This window comes from Pelophylax lessonae (genome assembly GCF_965119305.1).
Source record: "Pelophylax lessonae genome assembly, chromosome: 2".
NCBI lineage: Eukaryota > Metazoa > Chordata > Amphibia > Anura > Ranidae > Pelophylax > Pelophylax lessonae.
Genome location: NC_138769.1, coordinates 361,821,506 through 361,846,631, shown reverse-complemented (window position 1 = coordinate 361,846,631; position 25,126 = coordinate 361,821,506). Strand labels below are relative to the sequence as shown.

The window sequence follows — 25,126 nt, the reverse complement described above, 5'->3', positions numbered from 1 at the left end:
GAAAGTTTAGGTTCTGTCCTCTATTCATGCAGATACGACTGTCCAAATTATAGTGACTGGTGTTGTTGAGAAGCCCCTCTGTGCCTACAACTACAACCTTAACATGGGAGGGGTGGACTTCAATGACCAGATGATGGCACCATACATAGTTGCCCATAAGGCCAGACACTGGTACAAAAAAGTGTCTGTATATTTATTCCAATTAGCTCTGCTAAGTGCTTAAGTGCTATACAAAGCGTCATGAAGAAGTGGATCCTTCCTAAAATTCCAGGAAGGGATCATCACAGCCCTTCTGTACTCAGAAGGTGCTGTGGCCCAAATTCACAATCCAGAAGCAGTGAGCCGGCTGCAAGAGAGGCATTTTCTGGATGTCCTTCCTGGTACCCTTACCCAAAGAACACCCCAAAGAAGATGTTGTGTCTGTAAAAAATGTGGATATAGGCACGACACACACGCTATTTTTGTCCCTCCTGTCCTGGCCAACCTGATCTCTGCATCAGGGACTGCTTCCATCGCTACCACACACTAGTGAAGTATTAGTATAGGATACAGCACGGCACAGTCTAGGGCACACTTTCTCAAAGGGTCTCGAAAGACATTCGATGGCTATCACATTTTGAGAGACCCTAGCCTGGAATGTTTAAAGTTTTTTTTACAAATACAAAAAAAGTTGTATTTTCTGTTCTTACTGTTTTACTGTACTTTATAGCATACTGCTATACTGTAATTGTTGTAATTGTACTGTATTGTTACTGTGTTTTTCATTATTAACCATAGTATGCTTTGCAGATACCGCCGTTCAACTGTTTTACTGTTCTGTATACTATTGTAATGTAATGTTTTATTGTTATTGTGTTTTTCATGGTTAACCATAGTTTGCTTTGCAGATACCACTATTCTACTGTTTTATTGAACTGTATACTATTATATTGTAATGTTTTAATGTTACTGTTTTTGTTGTTAACCATTGTTTGCTTTGCAGGTACGCCCTTCAGCTGCAGCACAGATTATTTTATCCTGACAGCAACAGCATTTGCTCTCAGCATATACGTAAATAAATGATTGCAGCACTGTAGGGGGTGATTTCACCACCGCAGTTAAAAAAACAAACATATATGGTGAAGCACAGGAATGGAGTGGACACAGAGGGTAGGGCCCCTATGCTTCACCATATATTTTTTAACACTTTTCTTGGCAGAGATTTCTTCATCCACATTGATCGTTGTGAATGAAGGAACCTGTTATGTTCTTTTTTTTTTCATTCAGCCCATAGGCTGAACGAAAAAAAAGAACATTGCATGTATGCCCATTATTAGAAGTGAGTGGATGCTGGGAGGTCTAATGAGTATTAGACCTCCCAGCAGTGAGCATACCACACACTTTCTGGCAGAGATTTCTTCATCCACATCGACTGATGTGAATGGAGGGATCTGCTAGGTTCTCTTTTTTCATGCAGCCCACAGGCTGCATGAAAAAAAAAAGAACCTTACAATATTTGCTTAACAAGGACCAGCAGCATACTGGTACATAGCTGGACTTTGAGTGGGCATACCCGGATGATACCTGCAGGTTTAGGCATCAGCTTGGTATAGTTTTCTACAGCCGGTGGTAGGCTTTTATGTAAAAGCAATTCTAGTGGCTAATTAGCTGCTAGACTGCTTTTACAAGCAGTGGGAGGGGACTCCTCCCGCCGCCTTCCACGGTTTTCTCTGGCTCTCTTGTCCTACGGAGTAACCCATGTGAGTATTTTGCAGCTCTCATTTGTTTTGGGAAATGAAGAAAGAAAAGGAAATTTTTTTTTTCTTCTTTTTTCAAATTTCAAAACTTTGTGACAAAAAAAAACTAGATTTGCAAAATACTCCACATGCCTCTCAGCAAATAGCTTAGGGTGTCTTCTTTACAAAAAGGGGTAGTTTGGGGGAGGTTTGTGCTATATTAGCATTTCATGGTGTCTGAAACTGTGATAGGTAGTGAGGACTTAAATAAACAATTTACACCCTTAGAAAGCCTGAAGGCGGTGATTGTTTTTTGGGGTCCTGTACATGGTTAGAATGCCAAAGGGGAGAAGCAGCAGAATGTATTTTGGGGTGTCATTTCACATATACCCATGGCATGTTTGAGCAATATATCAATTAATTGACAACTTTGTGTAAAAAAAAAATATTTTGTAATTTTCCCAAAATTTGTGGTGAAATATAAAATATTCCATGGTCCCAGCATGCCTCTCAGCAAATAGCTTTGGGTGTATACTTTCACTGCCTCCGAAACTGTGATAGGTAGTGAGGAGTGAAATCAACAATTTACGCTCTTAGAAAGCCTGAAGGCGGTGATTAGTTTCGGGGTCCTGTACGCAGATAGACTGTCAAAAAGTCTCACATATGGGGTATCCCCATTCTCAAGAGAAGCAGCAGAATGTATTTTGGGGTATAATTCCACATATATTCATGGCATGTATGAGCAATATATAATTTCAATAACAACTTTGTGGAAATTTTTTTCTTATATTTTATTTGTTTTGTCATTTTTCAAACACCTGTGACAAAAAAATTAAATATTCAATGGGCTCCACATGCCTCTCAACAAATTCCTAAGGGTATCTATTTTCTAAAAAGGGGTAATTTGGTGGTGGTTTTCTACTGCCCTGCCATTTTAGCACTTCCAAAAATGAGATAGACAGTCAGAAAGTAAAAGTTGCATAAATTCCAGTATATACACCGTAGTTTGTAGACACTATAACTTTTCCACAAACCAATAAATATACGCTTATTTAGATTTTTATTTATCAAAGACATGTATTTAAATACATTTTGGCCTTAATGTATGACAAAAATTGAGTTTGTTGAATATTTATTAAAAGAAAAAAATGTAATTTTTTCTTAAAAATGTCTGTCTTTTTTTGTTTTTATCGCAAAAAAAAAAAATACCAGTGGTGATCAAATACCACCAAAAGAAAGCTCTATTTGTGGAAAAAAAAGAACATACATTTAATTTGGGTACAGCATTGCATGAATGCACAATTACCAGTTAAAATCACGCAGTGCCAAATTGAAAAAAATGGCCTTGTTATTAAGGGGATAAATCCTTCCAGTCCTTAAGTGGTTAATAAAGATGGAACAAGAAATCAGGAGAACATTCCGTTAACTGGGGATAAAATCAGGGATACTTTTTTCCCTGTAAAAGCCCCCTGTTACTTTTTTCCCTGTAAAAATTGGGAACAGTCCCCTGAGTCCTAGACATCTTGTCACTGGTACAAGTGTTTTGTTTCTGCATTGCAGTATAAGCCAGCCCCATTGGACAGATAAAGCTTAAATGCCATTTACACAAATCTACAACTGCTTTGAGACAGCTTTGAAATCTATGATAGATGAAGAGGCACATGGTAATTTCAAATATTGACCACTGGCATCCATAACTGCACTTGCCGTAATTGTGGACCTTTGACAACCAAAACCCTTGTAATATATTGTTGGTTCTGACTCATAATAATATGTTCAATTCAACTCTATATCATTTTTCCTTAAAGCAGAGCTTCCCCTCTTAATAATCTGCCCACTCTAACAATCTGTTTTTAGTCAAACCAACTTCCAAAAAATAGCATGCATCTTTATTAATTCTCCCTTTCGCACAGGTCTAACAAGATATAGAAAAAGTAGGCGAAAGCAGAGTGTAAAATCCAGAGAAATTAGTGAACTTGACAACTGAAACATGGAAAAGGTAGAAGGCATACTGATAAAGTTTCTGAACTAAAGAGCATGTCATGCAGTGGGATCTTTAACCAGTTGACATCTGCCCTAAAGCAGTTTTCCTGCTACAGAATGGAAGCTGTGCGTTGGATCACGTATATATATGTAATTCTAGGCTTCCGCCTGCAGGGGGTGCAGACGCTCCACCGGCGGACCACTTGTGCTGTGATAATTTACAGCAGAAGCCAATCTGCGGGTACCAGGCACTCAATGTCCTCCGGCACCTGCAAATTGTTTATAAAACTATATAAACAAAGCATATCTGAGTTCTAACAGAGACAAAGGGATGTTTTCTGTGTCTCTGCAAAACATGGAATAGAATCGATTTCTTACCCTAGTGAAAGCAGCACACTGTGTACACAAAAACACTGGCTAGGCACACAGTTAACCCCTTGATTGCCCTAGTTGTTAACCCCTCCCCAGCCAGTGTCATTAGTACAGTGACAGTGCATATTTTTAGCACTGATCACTGTATTAGTGTCACTAGTTCAGGCAAAGTGTCAAAAGTGTCAATTAGTGTAAGCCAAATCGCTGATCGCCACCATTACTAGTATTAAAAAAAGAAATCCATAAATATATCCCATAGTTTGTAGACGCTATTCCGTTCATGTAAATCAATTAATATATACTTATTGGGATTTTATTTTTATTTTTTTTTAACAACAAACATGTAGCAGAATATATATTGGTCTAAATGTATTTAAAAAAAAAGATTTTTTTACATTTTTTTTTATTGGATGTGTTTTAAAGCAGAAAGTAAAAAAAAAAAAAAAAATATATATATATATATATATATATATATATATATATATTTTTTTTTTTTTTTTTTTCGAAATTGGCAGTCTTTTTTTGTTTATAGCGCAAAAAATTTAAAAAAATGCAGTGGTGAATAAATACCACCAAAATACAGCTCTGTTTGTGTGGGGAACAAAATGGCCTGGTCATGAAATGGGGTAAATCTTCCGGAAGTCAAGTGGTTAAGGATGAGACATTTAAATGTAGGACATCTTAGTATTTATTCAAAAGTTTTTGGTCGGAATTATCACAATACAGGGGTGTATGACCTTCATTGACTGCTCTATTGTAAGCCCTCGAACCAGCTTTTATAAATAGACTCAACAATGAGTGGCTGAATGTAATGCCTTTAGTTATGTTGCCTACTTTTTTAGTTTGTTAAATGTCAGATAGATGATGCAAACAATAACAGCATTTCACAGTTGCAGTAAATAGGAATACCCAGGAAAAATTAACCTTAAACTATTATGAATATTATTTAGTCAGAAAAAAATCAATATATTTTACTCCGATAAATCTACATTGAACATGCTAAAGTTGACGTTTGCATTCTATAATTGCAGGCTTCTAAGTGACATATGACAGAAATCTGTAAAGGTTAAATGGATTTAAACCACTTTAGATATCCGATTGACCTTTAACATGGAATTGTGTATACCTTCAATTCAATTGAGCCTCAGTGTCCCAAAAGCATTATAACTTTTTTTCTTGTTAGCTGTGTTTTTTTTTTTTTTTTTTTCCTCCAAAACTTCAATGGTGCATTATTTGAAAATGGCAATTTTTAACCTTTTTTTTTTTAAACTTTTTTAATTGCACCCCCATACACAAGAATAAAAAACTCTGGCTTGCTTTTACATTTGTCCAAGTCAGTGTACACCCACACATATTTAGAATGCATAAAAATCATTTTAAATCGAAACTCCATGCAAATAGTCAGGGCTGCTGTTAGAAATCATAGGGCCTCGTACAGCCTACCTGCAGCCCCCCCTGAATTTACCAAGACAATATTTTCACTAAAATGCACTAAAATTATTATTAGCGGACATAAACATAACAGAGAATTTAAAGAAAAAATTTTATAATTTTTTTTTTAATGTTAACAATTTTTACAATTATTTTACGGTATTCTATTTTACATTTTTTTTTAAATATTTGTTACAATGTTTAATGATTACTTATTATTTAATTTTTTTTACAGGACAGGGAAGCCTGCAACGCTGAGGAAGGGGGGCATCACAGTGAAAAGGGAGCACACGGGGAGGGGGGGGATTAAAAGCAGGCAGAACAGGGAGGGGGATTGGTGTCAGAGAAGCAATTACAGTAATGATGCCCTGTGTGTGTGTCTCTCCCTGCAGCAGCTGAAAGCTGGCCGGAGGGGGAGAAACTGGCTTTCAGCTGGTGCAGAGAGCCGCACTGGGCTTCCTTCTGTAATTGCCCCTTCGCCTGACCACACAGATTCCCGTGCTGTTGGGGCCCCCTGTATGCCAGGGCCCCCTAAAGGAGGACTGGTAGTCCCCCCATCAGCAGCCCTGAAAATAGTTAAAGCAGTATTAAACTCAAAACCAAAAATATATGATATTACAGCTTAACAATCATTAGATGTGGTGGTTGCATTCGTTTTATTTTTTTAAGGCTTTTTTTTCCCCCTGGTGATCTGGCCAATAACACACCTCCTGTATTAGAGTGCCCCCACTCTGGATAAATGAGCATGGGGGACACCTTTAGAAAGTAGTGCTGGGGGTGGGGGAGTGTTAGATGTACTAGCAGATTTAAATATGTCAACAAATCAAAGCCAAGCTTCAACTAATACTTTATAGGCAGTTACAGCTAATTATTTTTCTTTTTGGATAAGGCTGGGTTTACACTAGTATGAGGGTTTCCCCCCTTCCAATTCACATGACAGGAGAGTGTGCCCAGGTTCACACATCTCCGGGGCGGCTGTGAGCGGATTACACAGGGGACCTGCTCCGTTTTAGGCATGAATTCAGGAAAAAATTTGGGCCTGAATTATCCCTGAAACGGAGAACAGGGATGCACCATACCCCTGCTGTGAGTCACATCCGTGTTAGGTGTGAACCCAGCCTAAATGTTTTACATATATAAAAGCTGATTATTGTAAGCACCCCTGTGTTAAATGGCTTGTCTCATCTCTGTAACTGATTCGACTGGAGAGATTTTTGCTTTTGGGTTTAATACTACTTTAATACATAGCTGTCTTACCAGCTACAATTGCTTGTAATTCTATTCAGCCACTCATATTCTAGGTTTCCACGTCAGGCAGCATGGCTATGCAGGTGACCCCACCTTTCATTTCCGCAATTAAGTTACCAACCTGATGACATTACAGTGAGGAGCAGCAAAACACTTGTTGGATCATTTCTCTGCTCCCCCGTCTTGTAAACATGTTCAGGAAAATAAAATGACAGGACTGCATTAGGAAATAGAGCCCTAACTGGCTTTTCCTCTCCCAGTTGGCAGTCTTGTATACCAATTAAATGCAAAAAATATATTAAGAGAATTATGGGAACTGCCATACAGGATCTGATTTACTAATCTGAAAGAAGCATACAGCAAGAGAAGACAGAATTTCTGATATGCCATCCAGAACTTCCAGATCGGTATTTAAAAAAGTTTTCAGAATAGGAGCGGTCGGTCCGTAAGGGGAGCAGGTGCACCGCCACCTAGTTTGCATGCAAGGTTGCATGTGGGGCGCCGGTCTCATAGGTTTCTATGTGTTTTTTTTTTTTTTTTTTAGATTTGTAACCAAAAATGAGGAAGGCTAAATAGCCATTCTCATGAGTAAAGGACTTTTTTAGGGTGTGGGATTGTTTTGTGTGTTTTTTTTTTTTTTTTTCAAGCACACGATTAGAGCCTATAGCTATAATTGGCTTGGAAAAAGGTTGGGCTTGGGGAGGAACCAACCCACTTGTGACACTAGCGAATCAATATTTGCTATTGGCTTCCGGTAAAGCTGGGGGGAAGCCGCAGCACCGCGACCCAGAAGGGGTGATCGCGGACCTGAGGGGGGGGGGTTTGTTTGCCGCCCCCCCCAGAAAAGTTTAGCAGCAGCCTCCACTGGTTCAGAACATACTAACACCAATGAATCATTGGCCAATCAGCTTGTATTTTTAAAAGGAATTATTAAATTAAATTATATTATATTATATGATATATTTATTTTATTACCGGGTTTATAGTTCTTTTTTATATCTGCCTACAGTTCCTCTTTAAGCAGTTAAGCAGTTTCTTCCTTATGATCATCCAATTCTATGCAGACATTTTATCAAGGCATAAATAAGACATTTTTGTAATGAACATCCATTAGCTTACTATATGTGAGTGATATTTATCTTGTCAGATTATATACATAGATGCACAAATATAATTTGTATACTTACAGTCTGAGACCAATGAGAGCACTGTAATGTCTATATTTACCCAGTATAGATTAGAAGGCCTTAGTCTGTTTGCAGGCTCATGACAGTACTACAAGATTGCTCAAGTAATTTATGAATGTTTTGTGTCTTACATTCTAGCCTATGGCACAGACCAACACAGTATCGATCTGCTGCAGAATGATGGTGTTACCACTCCATCTTTACTGCTTTAGCTCAACCCAAAAAAATTGTATGCAATTACTGGTAGCTTTAACTGGCCAAAAAAAACATATATTTTATTAAATACCTCAATTCTGTTTGTGTCTATATAATGGGCCATGCAAGGCACAATGCAGATTTTCTTATTTAATGCAAATAAAAAATAATCCAACAAATATTAGCATTTATGTTTAAAAATGTAAATAAAGAGCATTTCTATCAGTGTATTTCTGTTCATGTTCTAATAAACACCGGAACCAGGCATTGTCACTGTGCCGCACATCATTTGTGAATGTTTAGAATGCTGAGACTACTCCCACGTCTGGTATTGACAATCTTCTTGGTTCTACAATCTGCTCTTCCATTGACATATATGCCAGTATATCAAAAATCTTTTTTTGCTTCCACCTGTACCAGTGAAATAGTTAGTAGATCCCCTTCAATTTTTTTTGTTATTTAATTCATATTATTTGCTAGTATTAACATCTTAGAGTGGGAATAAATAAAAAGAAACTCTTTAAAATGCATATCATGATAGGTACGCTGCAATTTTTTCATTAAAAATTCAAATTTGCTTAGTTGACCTAACTTGATATCATTTTGCTGCCTACACCAATCTCATCTGCTGCCTACCCCATGTATTGCCTAATGTGAGAAAACTGCAAGAAGTGACACAAGCAGATAGCAAAGTAAGGAGAGAAGGCCCAGAACCCACACTATGGATTCTAAGGATAGATATCCGTACGAATTTTATGAAGATACGCTTTTTTCATTTTTTTATGTCAAAGGTTTACAACCACTTTAATGAAAAATCTATATTAGGGAGGGATAGTTTACACTAGCCTCATAGCAACACGTTCTGTTTTCCTGTGTGGGCTAGAGTCCATGCTGGGCGAGCTGCAGAGAGTGATACCTTGTGTTTTGACAATCAATGCAAGGCAGTGTTTTGCACTTTTTTAATTTTAATAAAATGTTACGAAGTGACATTTTATTAATTTGTATGCCCTGCAGCTCCTCAAAATGCACAGTGCGGCAGAGAGCTGCAGGGTGGAAAACTGCAGACATGTTGCAGTTTTTAGCTGTCAGGGATCTCGCAAAGCAGATGCTCATTTCCGTTCAGCAGATATGCATGTCATGAGCATAGAAGCCCAAGACGAGCAAGGACTAGAATGTACACGCAAATGCTCATTGGCACATACATGGGGGCACGTGCGCGTACACGTAGGTAGCACATACATGGGGGCAGGTGGGCATACACGTAGGTAGCACATACAAGGGGGCATGTGCGCGTACACGTAGGTAGCACATACATGGGGGCATGTACGTGTACACGTAGGTACACATACATGGGGGCATGTGCGTGTACATGTAGGTACACCTACATGGGGGCACGTGCGCGTACACGTAGGTAGCGCATACATGGGGCCATGTGCGCGTACACGTATGTAGCACATACATGGGGGCACGTGAGCATATACGTAGGTAGCACATACATGGGGGCACATGCGCGTACACAACATAGGTAGCACATACATGGGGGCACGTGCGCGTACACGTAGGTATGAGCACGCATCCACAGATTCTGTCACCCAGCAGCCTATTTAGTATCTGCCTGGCTTCAGTGCTGGATTGTCTTCAGCTTTGGTTCTTGTGTTCCTGATTCTATTCCATGTCTGCTAACCTTGTTTCTGACCCGGCTACATCTGACACCTCTCTTGGATCACCCCTGACTGCTATATTTGCTTCTCGCTTATGCTACCAACCTGGTTTGGATTTATAAGTACGTCTCCTTTTTCTGATTTGGTACCCCACTGCCAGCACGTTATCGGCTTCGTTCTGCCTGTTCCGGACCTTGAACCCTGATTCTGCACCTGTTTGCCTAGCTTTTGCTGAACAAGGCTTGTGACCGGACTCCACACCGCCACTAGAAGGATTCCTGTGTCTCCAAGCTAAAGCTCACTCCTATAGCTTCCAGGCACCTGCACTCTTCCACTACCCAAGCAGTCCCTGTCTCCACTATCAGGGTTGCTTGAATGGGAATCGTGCAAGAGGCCAACCTCATCATCTCAGGCTCCACAGTCAAGTAGGTGACATTAGCACAGTAAGTCTCCGCAGCTGCTGGCTGGGTTCTAGTTTGACTGGGGCACATAGAAAACAATTGCTTGCTTTGTCTAGTGAAAAAAAACACCAATCTCTGCGCAAATTTGAATATGCCCTCAAAATGAACCGCTATCAGAAATCATGTACAAGCAACACAGAGAGATCCCTAAGAGCATTAAAACTGGGGTATTTAATTAAGTAAATGCTATGCTCAACTTGGAAGATCACATTTTTGTCCACTCGCTACTACCGCTCATGCCTCACTACTGTTTTTTTTTTTTTATTATTATTCCGATGGAATCTCCATGACCAACAGTACTATTCTGTGATCAGGAGAAGCAGGCTATGCTTTGGCCCACTACAGAAAGTGAAGGAAATTTCCCCAGTTGTCTGGGGTTGGACTTTAGGTAGTTTTAAAGAGACACTGGGGAAAATTTACTAAAACGGGTGCACAGAATCTGGTGCAGCTGTGCATAGTAATCAATCAGCTTCTAGGTTTTATTATCAAAGCTTAATTGAACAAGCTGAAGTTAGAAGCTGATTGGTTACTATGCACAGCTGAACCAGATTCTGTGTGCAGCAGTTTTAGTTAATCTTCCCCACTGTTATCTTGCCCATGTAGGCCAAAGAGACAACCTCTCAAAAAATGCCTTTGCCCTCCTGATACCCTGATATTCCTCTTGCCTGTGCTTCCTCTCTGCTCCTTCCTCTGTTGCAGCTGGTGACACTATTTATAGAGGAGCATGCGACCATCCCTGTGACGGTAAGTGGATTCAGCAGCCAAGGCCCGCTTAGCCCAAGTACTGTCATGTGACTGGGAGAATGATGTCATCGCTACCCTGGGTACTGACACTGATGATTTTAATGTTATCTGTAAAGCCTCATACATACAATGAGAATATCAGATGAATCATTATCCATTTTGTTTGCATACTAGTCTATTTAAAATTAAGAGGTTGCTAAAGTTACGGAAATTCTCATACGACAGAAAACAACTTCGTAAGTGATGTAATGTATTTTATTGTAATGTATTGTTTCATTTCCGAGCATGCATGGTCTTGGTCTTCTGATTTTTTTAGACAAATACTGTACTGATCAAACAAAAATCACTAGTTCTGGTATGATATGAGAAAAATGTTTGTATTTGTCCCTTCAGATAATTTTTAGATACACTGTTGTGATCGTCTCTCGAAAGTTGTTTACTAACAATCAGATTATCATACAGTTGCTTCGAAAAGCAGTATTTTTCATCCAATTTTCTGATCGTGTGTATTAGGCTTAAGGCGCAACAGACAAGGTGAGTGAGTACAAGGGGGTTGGGGGGTTCCTTTTACAAAGACTCACTTTGACCTGCATGGTACAATGGAAATTATAACAAATCCCGGAATTAATCCGTTGTAGATCCAAAAGCCACAGGGAACATACTCCTTGATGCATTACCTACTTATTACCTATTTATACAGTCTCTATTGACTGGGAACCAATATAGACTGTATACATTTTGGAAAAGGCATATTGTTAATTCCCCCTTCACACAACAACTACGGTGTTACTACATGCACACTAACATGTGTTGAATTAAATAATGCACCACAAACCATGAAAAAAAACACATGCACCCATCCACATAATAAAAAATGCTAGGTAAGAGTGAAAATAAACCCCCCAAAATAACCGTTTCATCCTAAATTCTGGCATATTCCCGTTAGAAAAGATTATGTCACTAGACATTTTTCCAGAATCCGGGGAAAGTGGAGAATCACAAATTTTATAAGAATTGAGATCCTCAGTATTTGCAGGATTATGATAAAAGGCCTAGTGATATTGCCAACAAAGCCAGGATCAAAGGTGTGTGTTTTTTTTTTTTAATTTTTTAATTTTTTTTTTAACCTGGGTGTTGGAAATTGCCTAACAATTAGACCTAGAATATTCATAAAAGATCTGCTTTAAATGCAACCTTATTATTTCTCATAAAATATAATAAATGAAGATGAATCATTTGGGTCACAATTTACCTAATGGTTACCTTCTTTTTATGATTTTTTTTAAATAATGTCAAAGTAAGATTTAAAGAGATCCATCATTTCTAGTTTTTACCTTTACAAGAAAATGAATGACTCACAAAGTAGAATAGAAAAAAAACAATCCTAAAACTATCAAAAGCTAAGTTATCTCTTACATCATTTTTGAAAATACAGTCCAAAAAGTAACAAAGTTAGCTTTACTAAAAGGCATTACAAAATGAAATGGAGTACTGAACTGAACACGCAACACTGCTTGCCGTAAAAAGGGATTCTTTGTTTTCCTGATCTTTACTACATGCTGCAGTTGTGTGTGATAACACAGACTAAGGAATGTTAATTTTATTGTTTTTCCAATTAAATGTAATTCCCTAATTTATGATGACTGCTGTAGTTCATTGAACAGTGGTCTTCTTCAGAATACTCCCAATATGTTTAAGTGAAAGCACAATTGTCTGAGTCCACACAACCTAATAAGCTTAGCCAGTGATCTATAGTGTTTTAATGCTTCAACCTTCCACTGCGTAAGAAGGACATTTACTGTTCTCAAAACTAAACAGTCAATTTCTTTGTAGTACCCCAATAATAATAAGCCATAGAAAAGCACATTAGTATATTAACCGGCATAGGAGATAGTATAACACTCTTAAGCCTGGCACACACTAGTCTTTTTTTTTTTTTTCATTTATCTCAGCTGGCTGAACGAAAAAAAAAAAAAAATAAGAGCTCAGGAGGAGCTGCTGTACTAATAATCCAATGTTAGTACAGCGGTTTCCCCTGCTTAGCTATTGTGTTCTGACAGGGGAATGCCCCCGTCAGAAGACACCGCTCTCCACACTCAGCCAGTGGGTGCCAATCGGCAGACCTTTTTCGGTCTTGCCTCATAGACAGAAGTCGGACATTTGCCCGCTTATGTCAAACTGGCTGCTGTACACGGGCCAAATGTCGGCCGGTTTCTTTTGAACCGGCTTATGCCGCCAGATGTACAGCCTGTGTGTATGGCCTTATAGGCTGCTGGTAAGAGGCTACAGGCAGGTCAGGCAGTACACCTACACTAGGGCCTAAAGCATAATAGGGAAACATTTCTCATATTCAATTCTGAAAAACAAATATAAACGATACTTACAACTGTATGGGTTTGTTTAGTATTTTCCATTTAACAATACTAGCATTGGCACTTAGGACTGATTCAAAAGGTTGTTATACTTACCCAATTCAATACTTTCCCCTCACAGTAGGAATCTCAGATAATGGCAAGGTAGCTATTTTTTTTAGTATAAGCTAGAATGACCTAATGCTCCAAATACACTTACATCTTGGGTTATCTGGTTCTGGAACCTGACCTGCCATTTTCCATCTCCAATTGCAATGATTTAGTGCCCAACAGTGAGGCTTAAGCCTGGTACATACGACTGGCTGGTTCAACGGGACCTGGGCGACATTCGTGTGTACAACAGCCTATCTGACAGAAACCGGCTGAACGTCTGGCTTCTGTTAAATGTGCATGCTGGATAACCAGAAGCTGATCAGCATCCAATCAGTGCTCACAGACAACGGCTGAGAGCACTGTCCAGCGTGTTGGGGGGCAGTACAGCAAGCTCCTCAGTTTTTTTTTTTTTTTTTTTTTCAGCCTGCTGGGTTGAATAAAAAGAAAAAAAACTGCCTGTGTGTGTACAGGCTTTAGAGAATGGTAAGAGGAAGAGCTAGGCTTGGGGATTTTGTCTGCTTGCTAAAAGGCATGGATTAGGTAGGTATAACACACATACCAGTAACCCAATAATCAGGGCCATCTTTAGTATTGATTGGACCCTGGGCAAATATTTTCTTGGGCCCTACCAAATGCACTTATCAACAATTTGTGGGCAGTGCAGGCTCAAGGGGCAGCTGCTTTGGGCCCCACAACAATGGTTGGGCCCAGGGCAGCTGCCCCTTTTGCCCTGTGTTAAAGACGGCCCTGCTAATAATGTAAGGTAATGGGGCTCAGGTACAACAAATTTTTCCTCTTTATTATCTTACAATGTACCCATTTTATATATGTAATTATATAATGTGAGTTTCTAAGACTCCTTACATATAGTAAAAGCTAATGTTGATGTTGAGGGAAACTTTCAGGCCTTATTCCACTGGTGCTACAAAGTTTAGTGGGTCAGATCCCCAAAAAGAATGACTGGTGTCTGATTCCTTCTCTAGTCTCTCTCAATAAGAGAAATACTGTAAGAATACCTAAAATAGGCCAACGTTTCCAGAGATGGCCAGTAGAGAATAAGCTGAGTAGGTACCAATCTTGAGATCTAATCTGCAGAGACTATTTTGTTCCTAGAAAAAGAACTATATTTTCTTATATTTTCAGGCACTTTTAGCCACTTACAACTAACGTTTACATCAAAAAAGTCTAATAGAGGAATGCAACTTAACACATAAGAGTTTAATTAACATCATGCAATAATTCAAAGTATTGGTAGGTGGCCTTGATGGGTCATTGTGATTTAAAGTTGGTTGAAATTCTGTGTGTGGTGACCAACAAGAGTAATGCCCTGTACACACGTACCGATCGTCGGACGACCGATCGGCCGTCTTTTGTCCCCGGGCTGTCCTGTCCGCTGAAAAGTGCAAAAGACTGCACACAAATTTTTTCCGCCGACTGCAGAAGTGATGTCATGTGATGGTTAACTTTCCCTGTGTTTTTTCTTTTCTGAGCATGCCCAGTCTTGCAAATCTGCTGTCTGTCGGCCGAATTCTGTATTGACTGGCGAACAATCGGCCGTTCTGGTGTCGGCATACAAAAATTTTAATGCTTGCACGACAGATTCTGTTCGGCCGAAAGTGCGCTGTCGGCTGTCGGAAGCATCATACTAACAAGCCGAAAATCGGCCGATGGGTCGTCGGCCGAGTCTTTTCGGCCGACAATCTGCACGTGTGTACGGGCCTTTAGACAACATTCTGTGGATATAGCTGAGAGGTTTGCTGCAGTCTGCTGTAATGTAAAACTTTGGATGACTGGTACCAGATTGCCACCCAGTATGCCACCCACTGTTGTGTCTTTTCTGCCTGTCTCTTGGTAGGTTTTACACGAGTAGTGCCATTGCACCAGTCCAATAGGCCTGTTTGGTTAAGGACTTGACCAGCATATTTCAATAGGTTGCAACACATACTGTGCTATAAGATTGAATAAATTAATGCAACTCTCATTTAGAGTAATAAACAGTAAAGAAGAGGCACTTTTTAGCCCCATATTTTACATCAAATAAAATATCATTCCAGTTTATTTCACATCTCTTTTCCGATTCTGTTCTCTGTTGTCTAATCATTTCCTTTGTTATGGTATATTAGGCTAAAAAAAAACCAAGGCTGCAAATCTTGAGGAGGGACTGCTGTAGTATTCTAATATCAAGTCCTTCTTCAGAATGTGTCCCGGGGCTCTGTAGCATTTAGATCATTATAAAACGCACCCAACGTTAAATTTAATTTTAAAGTATACAATAGTTTCATGCTTACAATTAATAGGACCATGGTTGGCCAGTGTAACAAAAACATCATTTTTAACTTGTAAATACCATATACAGTATTAAAGTGCTAATGTTTCAGTAGATGATGAAAAAGCCAAACCCATTATTTATTGAAATCAGGGACTCCAGTGTTGAGATCTCTGTACTTGAACTCCCAGATCTCCACTCCTGCTTTGTCAGTTCCCACTCATTCTGTTGAATTTTTTAAATTATGGAGAGCACAACAGTAATAGGAACACTCCTAGTTGGTTGGGTTTATGCTAAATCCCAAAGATGGGCAGGAACAGAGCTTGGGCCCATGATAGCGAAAGTCCCACCACCATTATAGTCCAGAAGAGGTCTCATTCACACTTGGCATCAAAATGCCGCTTTTGAGGGTGCTTTACTTTTTTTTTTTTTGCCTCTATATGCCCCTCTATGTTAGCTTATTTGTCCCTGCCCACGTAGGCATTTACAAGCATTTAGAGGCAGGAGTGTTTAGAGGCAGAAAAAACAAATCACTTGCACTTTCAGGAGAGTAGTGTTTCAGCAGAAAAAAATGCCCAACACACCTAAACGATTTTAGGTGCATTTAGCACTTGAGCGTTTATTTCAATCGCCAGAATAAATGAATATTCTGGCCAATGGAATGAATGAATGAATGCCCAAACACTTAAGACACCGAATCATGTTTGCAACGGCACATTTTTTTTTGCTGATTTTCTCCTGCCAGGAGAAAAGGCTTCAGAAGAGCTGGGCAACCGCTGAGTATGCATGGGGCTCAATAAGCCAGTTTATGATGCAAAAGGACCTTAATACCATTTCCCCTAACACCAGACCTTTACAGTTATATGTCACTATTCCTACATGATCATGGACTACCAAATCAGCTCAGACAAAACTGTTTTGTGATTGTGCTGCACAACCAAATTGTTTTAGGGATAAGTACATTTAATTTCCTTCTTTTAATACCTGACAAGGGAGACTGAATCAATTTTATTGACTGTGAATGTATCAAGTCACGTGGTGGGATATGTAGTCCACAATAATGAATGTGTAGTGAAAATGGCATTACTAACCATTTCCGGCCGAACGATAAGGGGAACAGATTTAAATGTGCAAAATTAGTATCTGCCTTAACCTGCTTGTTACTGCTGTAAAACACTAATCCTCTAAGTATGTTCATATAAAAGATCTTTCTTGGTTTGCAAGTCTGCTATCTGGATTTCAGACCTCATACCCTATATTACATTTTGTCTAGGAATGTAACAAGGTTTCTTTGCACCTGCTCAGAGGATTAACACTAGCGGAAGAGCTGTATATTTCTATTTTTATATTACATTCCATAAAATTGCCATTTTCTGTACTATGGAACATTTAAAGCTTGTGGTGCTAAAGAACATTTTGCAGAAAATGATATTAAAGAAGAACTCTCACAGGCATTCAAAAAATTAAATACAGATCCCTGTCTAAATTCCCTGCATTAGCCTATACAATGAATCGCAACTGAAATGTGAAGAAAATCTCTTCTTTATTTCTTCTCCCTTGATAGAGGCCGGAGGCACTACTTATGTTGAGCTCAGTTGGCACTGTTCCCTGTTCAGTAAGTGTGCCTGTCAGGCACGTCTTTAGGGAGCTCTATGAATTTCCCTCTTCCACCCCTCTTTTCTTTTCCAGAGATTCTGCATCATTTGTTGCTAGGGTGAAGGTGGCTGGGCCGCAAAGCTTCATTGGTTGCTAGGACGCACGTGATCATGCCACACAGCACCATTGGTGGCCCAGCTGCCCAAACCATATCAAAAATAATGCTATATTATGTGGCTGCTTGCGCATTAGCAATTAGTGACCCTGTGTGGCCTGACCACCTGCATCCTAGCCACCAATAACACTTGATTGATGGGTAGTGGAATCGGCAGAGCATATCACTGCTTGCAAAGGCAAAGGGTTGGAACAGGGGAACTAACACATCCCCCTCCCTTGCATATCTTGTGACTGAACCTGGTACCTAAGACAAAGGCTGTTAATCAAAGATAATTAAATATATGTGTCCTTGGTAGATGCATGGTCTGACAACTGTTGGGGGGGGGGGGGGAGGGAGCATTGTCAACCATGTATCTTAAGAACCACAGCACCTAGAAAGATGGGACAAAATGCCACATGCGCATTGTCGTCTTGTTGGCAGTTGCACAATACAAAACAATGTTTAGTGAGACTTCTTCAAAGTATTTCTAAAGCCAACGGCTTTTTTATTTCACTTTTGGTTATAGTGGTGAGAGGTTACTTCCAATGCCAGTTTCTTATTGTTATCTGTGGCCCCAATGGGAAGATTATTTGTTCTGGTGGCCACTGACAACAGGGTGAAGTGAGGGTAAATCCAAAATTTGAGAAAAGAAACACAAGGAAAATCTTCCAACTTGTTTCAGTGGCCAGCATTTAAGAGGGGATTTTCTTCAACTTGAAGAGATTTCCTTTCATTTCCTGTTGTATCTACAGCACAGGAAGTAAAGTAGAACCCCCCCCCCCCCATGGGATGAAGATGAAAAAAAAAATCTTTCAAGGGATTACATCATTCCCCATTCTACAAAAACTAAAAGAAAAAACTACTTTGACCCTAGAGATACTTAAAAGATGAAGAATAGTACTTATTATCAATAATAATCTATTGCAGGAAGGCTATCGCACTCATTTTTATTATCAGGTGGCTTGGTTTTGCACACCTTTAATCAGATCTAAAAGATCCAGACATTTTGAGTTGAATTGTGTAGAAATCTATACAAGTACTTATAGGATAAGCAAATACACTGGCAGATGAAGTAATTGTATCAACATCCAGACTACTTATTAACCAGCCATTGCCAGTCATTAGCTGATCAGCAGTGGGAATCATTTTGAATAATGTCAGCAATTCCAATATTACAATTAGAGGATGTAGATTCAATGTCATGATAAATAATACTAAAATAATATTTCTTGCTATACTTCGGGTAAAGGTAGTCAACCCACCTACTGACATTCTTACCAAGCTGAAATCTGGCCTTCCATATTTGTACAGGCTTTCCCTGTATTGAAAATGCTTATTCTAATTTGTCTCCCAATGGTGATGTTCTTATAGTGTGCAGAGGCTGCAGCAAGTCAGACAGAGCCTGCCTGATTTCCTGGCTGGAGGATATCCTGCATCATCTAGCTCTTTCCTTCCCAACCTGGCCCATGGCCCATCCATTCATTCTTTGGATTTCATTTCTTTCAATCATGGAGGCTCAGCATCTCACATGGGCATTACCTAGGGTGGTTTGCATGCAAATACAGCTTGTCTAGGAATAACTATGTTTTTATATTTACATCCAACCATCAAGGCATGTTGGCAGTGCTGTATTTTGGCCTAGGCCAACAAGGCCCAGGCCTAGGGCGGCACTTTGCAGGGGGGCAGCAACAAAGTGGCCCCCCCTCCACCTGAGACTCTATTGGCCACTGGTTGCTAGAGCCGCCTCTCTCTCTCTCACACTCACCCCCTCTCTCTCACTCCCCTCTCTCCACCCCCTCTCTCTCTTCCCCCTCTCTCTTTCATCCCCTCTCTCTCTCACTCTTTGATCCCCCCCTCTCTCTCACCCCCCCCCCTCTTTCATCCTCCCTCACCCCCCTCTCTCTCTCCCTCACCCTTCTCTCTCTCCCACTCCCTCTCACCCACCCCTCTGGTGAGATCTCAGGGGTTCATGCTGGGACTTGTAGTCCTTCAATTTTGGAGGGAGTTACATCCGTTAAAAAAGGAGTGGGGCAAATTTACATAAGAAGGGGGGTGCCCAATTTTAGGCTTGCCTAGGGCAGCACAAAACCAAAATACACCACTGCATGTTGGTATTTGTATAACTTCTCTCAAGAGACACCCCGCTGCTTCCATCGGGGCTGAGGGCTCTTCAGAGGTGTACTGAGACAAATGCTGTAATGTTTAGGAAGCTATGTACAGCACCCCACTTGCTCCTTCCTCCTGTCATGATCCTGACTGTGTTGCATAGAAAAGCACATAGATCTAGTGTTGGATCTAAAATAATGTATTTCATGGAAATAGAAGGGTTTTATTTAAAAAAAATGTATTAGCATGTTGATAGGGTGGGAGGATCAGCGAAGGCAAAATATAAGCAGATTACAAATCACCCTACTCTAATAAGAGAACTGCTTGCTAGAGGTAAAAACAGATTTTAAAAAATCATGTAACGTCAATTGGAAGTGCAGGCATGCATTATATTTCATAATACTTCCTTCTTGAAGCCTAATAAAATTAAACAATTAGATGTCCATTAGCCACCTTTGTCTTGATTTGACAGGAGTCTTGAGACTGGGACAATAATCAGTCCAATTTATCAATTCTCTAGGGTAATTTCTGTGGCTCTCCTTGGTAATCTAAGGCTCAAGGGATTCCTGGAAAAGGTTCACCTGCTATAAGAATGTCAAAGCAATGAAGAGAATGTCACAGTTCTACTTGGTTATTACAATATTTCCCTATCATGGTCATGAAGCAATATAGCTAGCGTGAGAGGTCATTGCTAAAGACAGATGCCACCAGTCCAAAAGAATTAGGGATATGCTAATTGTTAATATAAAACAGAAAATGAATGGATTATCCTTTACACAAGAGTGAACTGGTGAGGACTCCTATAGTAAAGGCAACATACATTTAACAAGACATTCTAAATTCAAAATGAGTGTGGTTTGAAGGAGGGAGAGGGCAGGCTTAGAAAAGGTATCTCATATACATTCACGTGACTTCTTACGCAAAAGAGCTAACACTTTCAGAATTTCCTTTTTGAATCAAAAAGTGCAATTCGTATGCATATACAGGTGAAGAGCTGCAGAATCAGGAGGAGCGAAGCTAGATTGCTTTGGGAGTTGAATCATTTATGACTAATGATACCCTATCATAATCAATGAAACGAGACGCACAGGTTTTGTGCTGTACAATCTTTACAGGGATGAAGGCAGCAACCTTTTCCAAGGCTTGCTCATGTCATGGAATTCTGCAATTGATGGAAAGTGCCTCAGCATAAACCCATGGCAAAAGAAAGGCACATGCAAGCTGTAAGCAAGGATGCAGATTTCTTTAATACGATCAATAACTATATGTGCAGCTGACAACCCCTTTAAATAAAAGCAGGTTATACTGTATATATTTATATTAATGATGTTCAACATCATGCTACGCATAAGTTTGAATCTGTAAAGTATATAGGGCTGCACAATCTAGAAAATCAAACTATGAATTGGATTTACTGGTACACATGCATGATGTGTACTGTATTTATAGGTGCCTTTGCCTCTGTACCTCTAAAAATGAAGATATAGCAATATATTTTTTATATTTATCGGTATGTATCAATCTGCCTACACATCTATCTCTAGACCTGCTGTGTTTGCTGTTTTTTGGTGTTGCCTCAATAAATGTTAATGCCACCTAGGACTATTATATGATACATAATATTTGCATCAATATTGTGACAATATTTTTTTTTTCTATTTAATAATCCAATCCAATGTATTTACCAGCTCAGAAAGTGGTATTAGTACACAAAAAAAAAAAAAAAAAGGTAATCAGATCTTCTCCATACCATTACATACATTGTGTCACCAAACTGATAGTTTCATGCAATTATAGGATTAGATGCGTTTAATTGCTACATTAAAGCCCTTTTTCCTGAATCAGTGGCCGTGGGGCCTTGAGTCAGATGCAACACTTCACATGAAAAAAATCCTTGTGGTCTGGGGTAACAGAAAAAAAAAAAAAGAAAGACAGAAATGACTCCCTATATAGCTCAAAAAAACATTTAACCCTTTTGCACATTTGATGCATCCCTTTAGAAATATCTATGATGGCAAATTTAAAATAATTTAAGGATGGACAATCATAGAGTTTGCTTGGGATGGTGACAGATGTACTTTTTTTTTTTTTTTTTAAGAAGGTGTCAGGGTCAAAGTAGATCATGTTTGGCTAAAGGCAAGAGGGTCAGTCTTGAAATCAATTAATAAGGAGAGCTGCCTGGAAAAAAAGGGAATTGCAAATGACAAGGTAGCCAAGTGCTACATGAAATCCCATGATAGTAGCCTGAGGAATGGAAATTTCCACTAGCCTAGCAGATTAAAAAGGCAGTTGATAGCGTTTGACAGTAAGACCTGTATATCATGGTAGTGTGGCACTATGTGGGCACTGCCTAATAGTGCTTTCTCCATTGCTGCCTGGGAATGGGTACAGGATGTTCTATGCAGAGCAGGCAGCAGGCAAACTTTGCTGTGATCTGGATGTGTTCTTTAACAGTCGCTGGTAATAAAGGTAAGGTGATTTATGCCTGCAGCAGATCTAAGATCCAAGCTTTTGCATTGTGCGAGTCAGCGATGGCCACAGATGATCAGACACAAGCATTTCATTAGTAAAGGAAAGGAAGGGGGGGGGGGGTTGTAGATTCCTACAGGTCTAAAATCTTCACCCCTAGACATTCAACACTTAAAATCCAAAATCCCTATCCCTGCAATAGACAGATGATAATAACACCAGCGACTGTCAGTGCTGAATCCGCATCCTTATGTCTATGCATAAATGAAGTGTTGAGCACAGCATCGCAGACAGGTTGGAGAATGAGCAGCATGCCCGCATTTCCCATCCTCAGCACCAACACCAAGATGATGATGATGATGGTAAAGATGATGGTGCTGCTGCCCATGGACAAGTCAAAGAGGTCTTGGACTCACCCGTTGCCGATGCAGCCAGGAGTCCAAGGCTGATGATGGCGAGCCTGCTCCAACTTTGCACTTCCAGAAGCCCCCAAACCCACCATGCCCCCCATATCCTCCTGGACGTGCAGCTGCACCCTGTCCTGTCCCCCCACTTCAGCCATCCACATAGGCTTCTCATGGCAGATTCTGCGGGGATCTCTGCACACACACACACCACAACCAAAAAAAAAAAGGAGGTCAGGTATTCTTGCAAAAAAAAAAAGAAGAAAATCCCACTACATTGAACAAGCTCTTTGCTTCTGCAGCCGGAATGAACCAAGTCTCTCCCTGCACTGGGGAGATGAGATCAGGAATCCTGCTTCTCCTCTTCACTCCCAAATCTTCCAAATGGCGATGTGGACGCCAGCTTCTTCCTTCCAGGGGGATATCCAGACAGGGCTTTGTGCAGTCGGAGCTCCGGTATTAATCACCTCCTCATAATATTGCTTCCCCTTTCAGAGAATGATCCACAAGAGGGAATAGGATTTTCTCCCTTCCTCCCCTCCATACAACAATGCTGCAAATTACATCTTGAATTTGTCTCCCCTCCCTCCTCCCTCCTTCTCCTCCTCTCACACAGGTCCCCACTCAGAGGAGACTTGTCACATATTTCTGATTAGAAGGACCCCCCCCAATAAAACAACAAAATCATACAATGCAGGGGGGCATGGAAAAAGATAGGGGTGGTGGGGGATTTTCTTCTGATAGGTGATACTGGCTAATTCAAGGAGATGTTCACTTGTTTGACAAATGCAGGACTTTTAGAAGATGGGCACAGCCTGGTAACCCCAGATCTACAAGGGCTAGGATTGTTCTCCTTCCATACACTGCTGGAATTGTCCCTACTTAAAGGGACATTACTGTCTATTTCATTTCCCTTTTTTGCTCATCTTTAAAAAAAAAAAAAAAAAAGAATATATATATATATATATATATATATATATATATATATATATATATATATATACAGGGCCGGCCCTACAATGGGTCCCGCTGGGGCCATTGGACCCAGGCAGCAAATGGTGGCAAATTGATGCCCAAGACAGTGGCGGAACTACCAGTTGCTATTGCGACTGGGCCCTAGAGTTTCAACACTGTGGGGGGCCCTGCCAGGTCCACCTTGCCTGACCCTACTCCACAACTTTTTTTGATGGGAGTTGGCAGAGCACTCGCCACCGTACCCACACAGCAGACCGCCCATATATTCTCTCCGCAGCTCCCCCTATTGCTGCAGACAGTTGCCATGTTAGGACAGGAGGCGGAAACTGGAGGAGAAAGTCAGCTGACCCCGTGTTGGCAGAAGTATTACTGGAGTCCCGACTGACACTGAGAGCAAGTAAGTGCCAGTGCCACTGATTCCATCCCCACTACCACTGCCTCTGTCTGAACCCCCCCACCACCACTGCCTCTTTTTGAACCCCCCACCACCACTGCCTCTGTCTGAACGCTGCCCCACCACTGCTGCCTCTGACTGAATTCCGCCCCCACCACTGCTGCCTGACTGAACCCCCACCACCACCACCACACCACCACTGCCTCTGTCTAAGCCCCCCACCACCACTGCCTCTGTCTAAATGCCACCCCCCCCACCACCGCTGCCTCTGACTGAACCCCCCCACCACCGCTGCCTGAATGAACCCCCCCACCACCAACACCAACACTGCCTCTGTCTGAACCCCCCACCACCACTGCCTCTGTTTAAACCAACCACCACCACTTTCTCTGTCTGAACGCTGCCCCTCCACCAACAACACTGCCTCTGTCTGAACCCCCCACCACCACTGCCTCTGTTTAAACCAACCACCACCCCTGCCTCTGACTGAACCCACCCACCACCACCAACACTGCCTCTGTCTGAACCCCCCACCACCACTGCCTCGGACTGAACCCCCCCACCACCACTGTTGCATATAAATTTAATTTTAGTTTTTTTTTATCATGATATAAAATAATAGATAAGGGGGCCTTTTGGTGGGCATGATTTTTTTTTTGGGGCAGCACAATGTCTTGGGCCAGCCCTGTATATATATATATGTGTATATATATATATATACATATACATACAGTATATAATATATATATATGCAGTAGATATATATATACAGTATATATATATATATATATATATATATATATATATATATATATATATATATATATATATATATATATACTCACTCAATGGTCACTTTATTGGTTACACCTTGCTAGTACCGGGTCAGACCCCCTTTTGCCTTCAGAACTGCCTTCATTCTTCGTGGTATACACTATATTGCCAAAAGTATTGGGATGCCTGCCTTTACACGCACATGAACTTTAATGGCATCCCAGTCTTAGTCCGTAGGGTTCAGTATTAAGTTGGTCCACCCTTTGCAGCTATAACAACTTCAACTCTTCTGGGAAGGCTGCCCACAAGGTTTAGGAGTGTGTCTATGGGAATGTTTGACAATTCTTCCAGAAGCGCATTTGTGAGGTCAGGCACTGATGCTGGAGAGAAGGCCCGGCTCACAGTCTCTGCACTAATTCATCCAAAAGTGATTGTATTGGGTGGAGGTCAGGACTTTGTGTAGGCCAGTCAAGTTTCTTCACCCCAAACTTGCTCATCCATGTCTTTATGGATTTGCTTTGTA

General features: G+C 40.4%; 1 protein-coding gene across 2 annotated transcripts in view; it reads right to left on the bottom strand.

Annotated features, from left to right (window-relative positions):
* The window catches only part of CSMD2 (CUB and Sushi multiple domains 2), a 1,446,274-nt gene extending 1,423,293 nt beyond the window's left edge, over positions 1–22,981 (bottom strand). For both annotated transcript variants that reach the window (XM_082247591.1, XM_082247592.1), the window contains exon 1: positions 22,473–22,981. In XM_082247591.1, coding sequence (XP_082103717.1) covers positions 22,473–22,635 — 163 coding nt within the window. In that variant the 5' untranslated portion in view covers positions 22,636–22,981. The remainder of the gene's footprint in view (positions 1–22,472) is intronic.
* Positions 22,982–25,126: the final 2,145 nt, after the last annotated feature.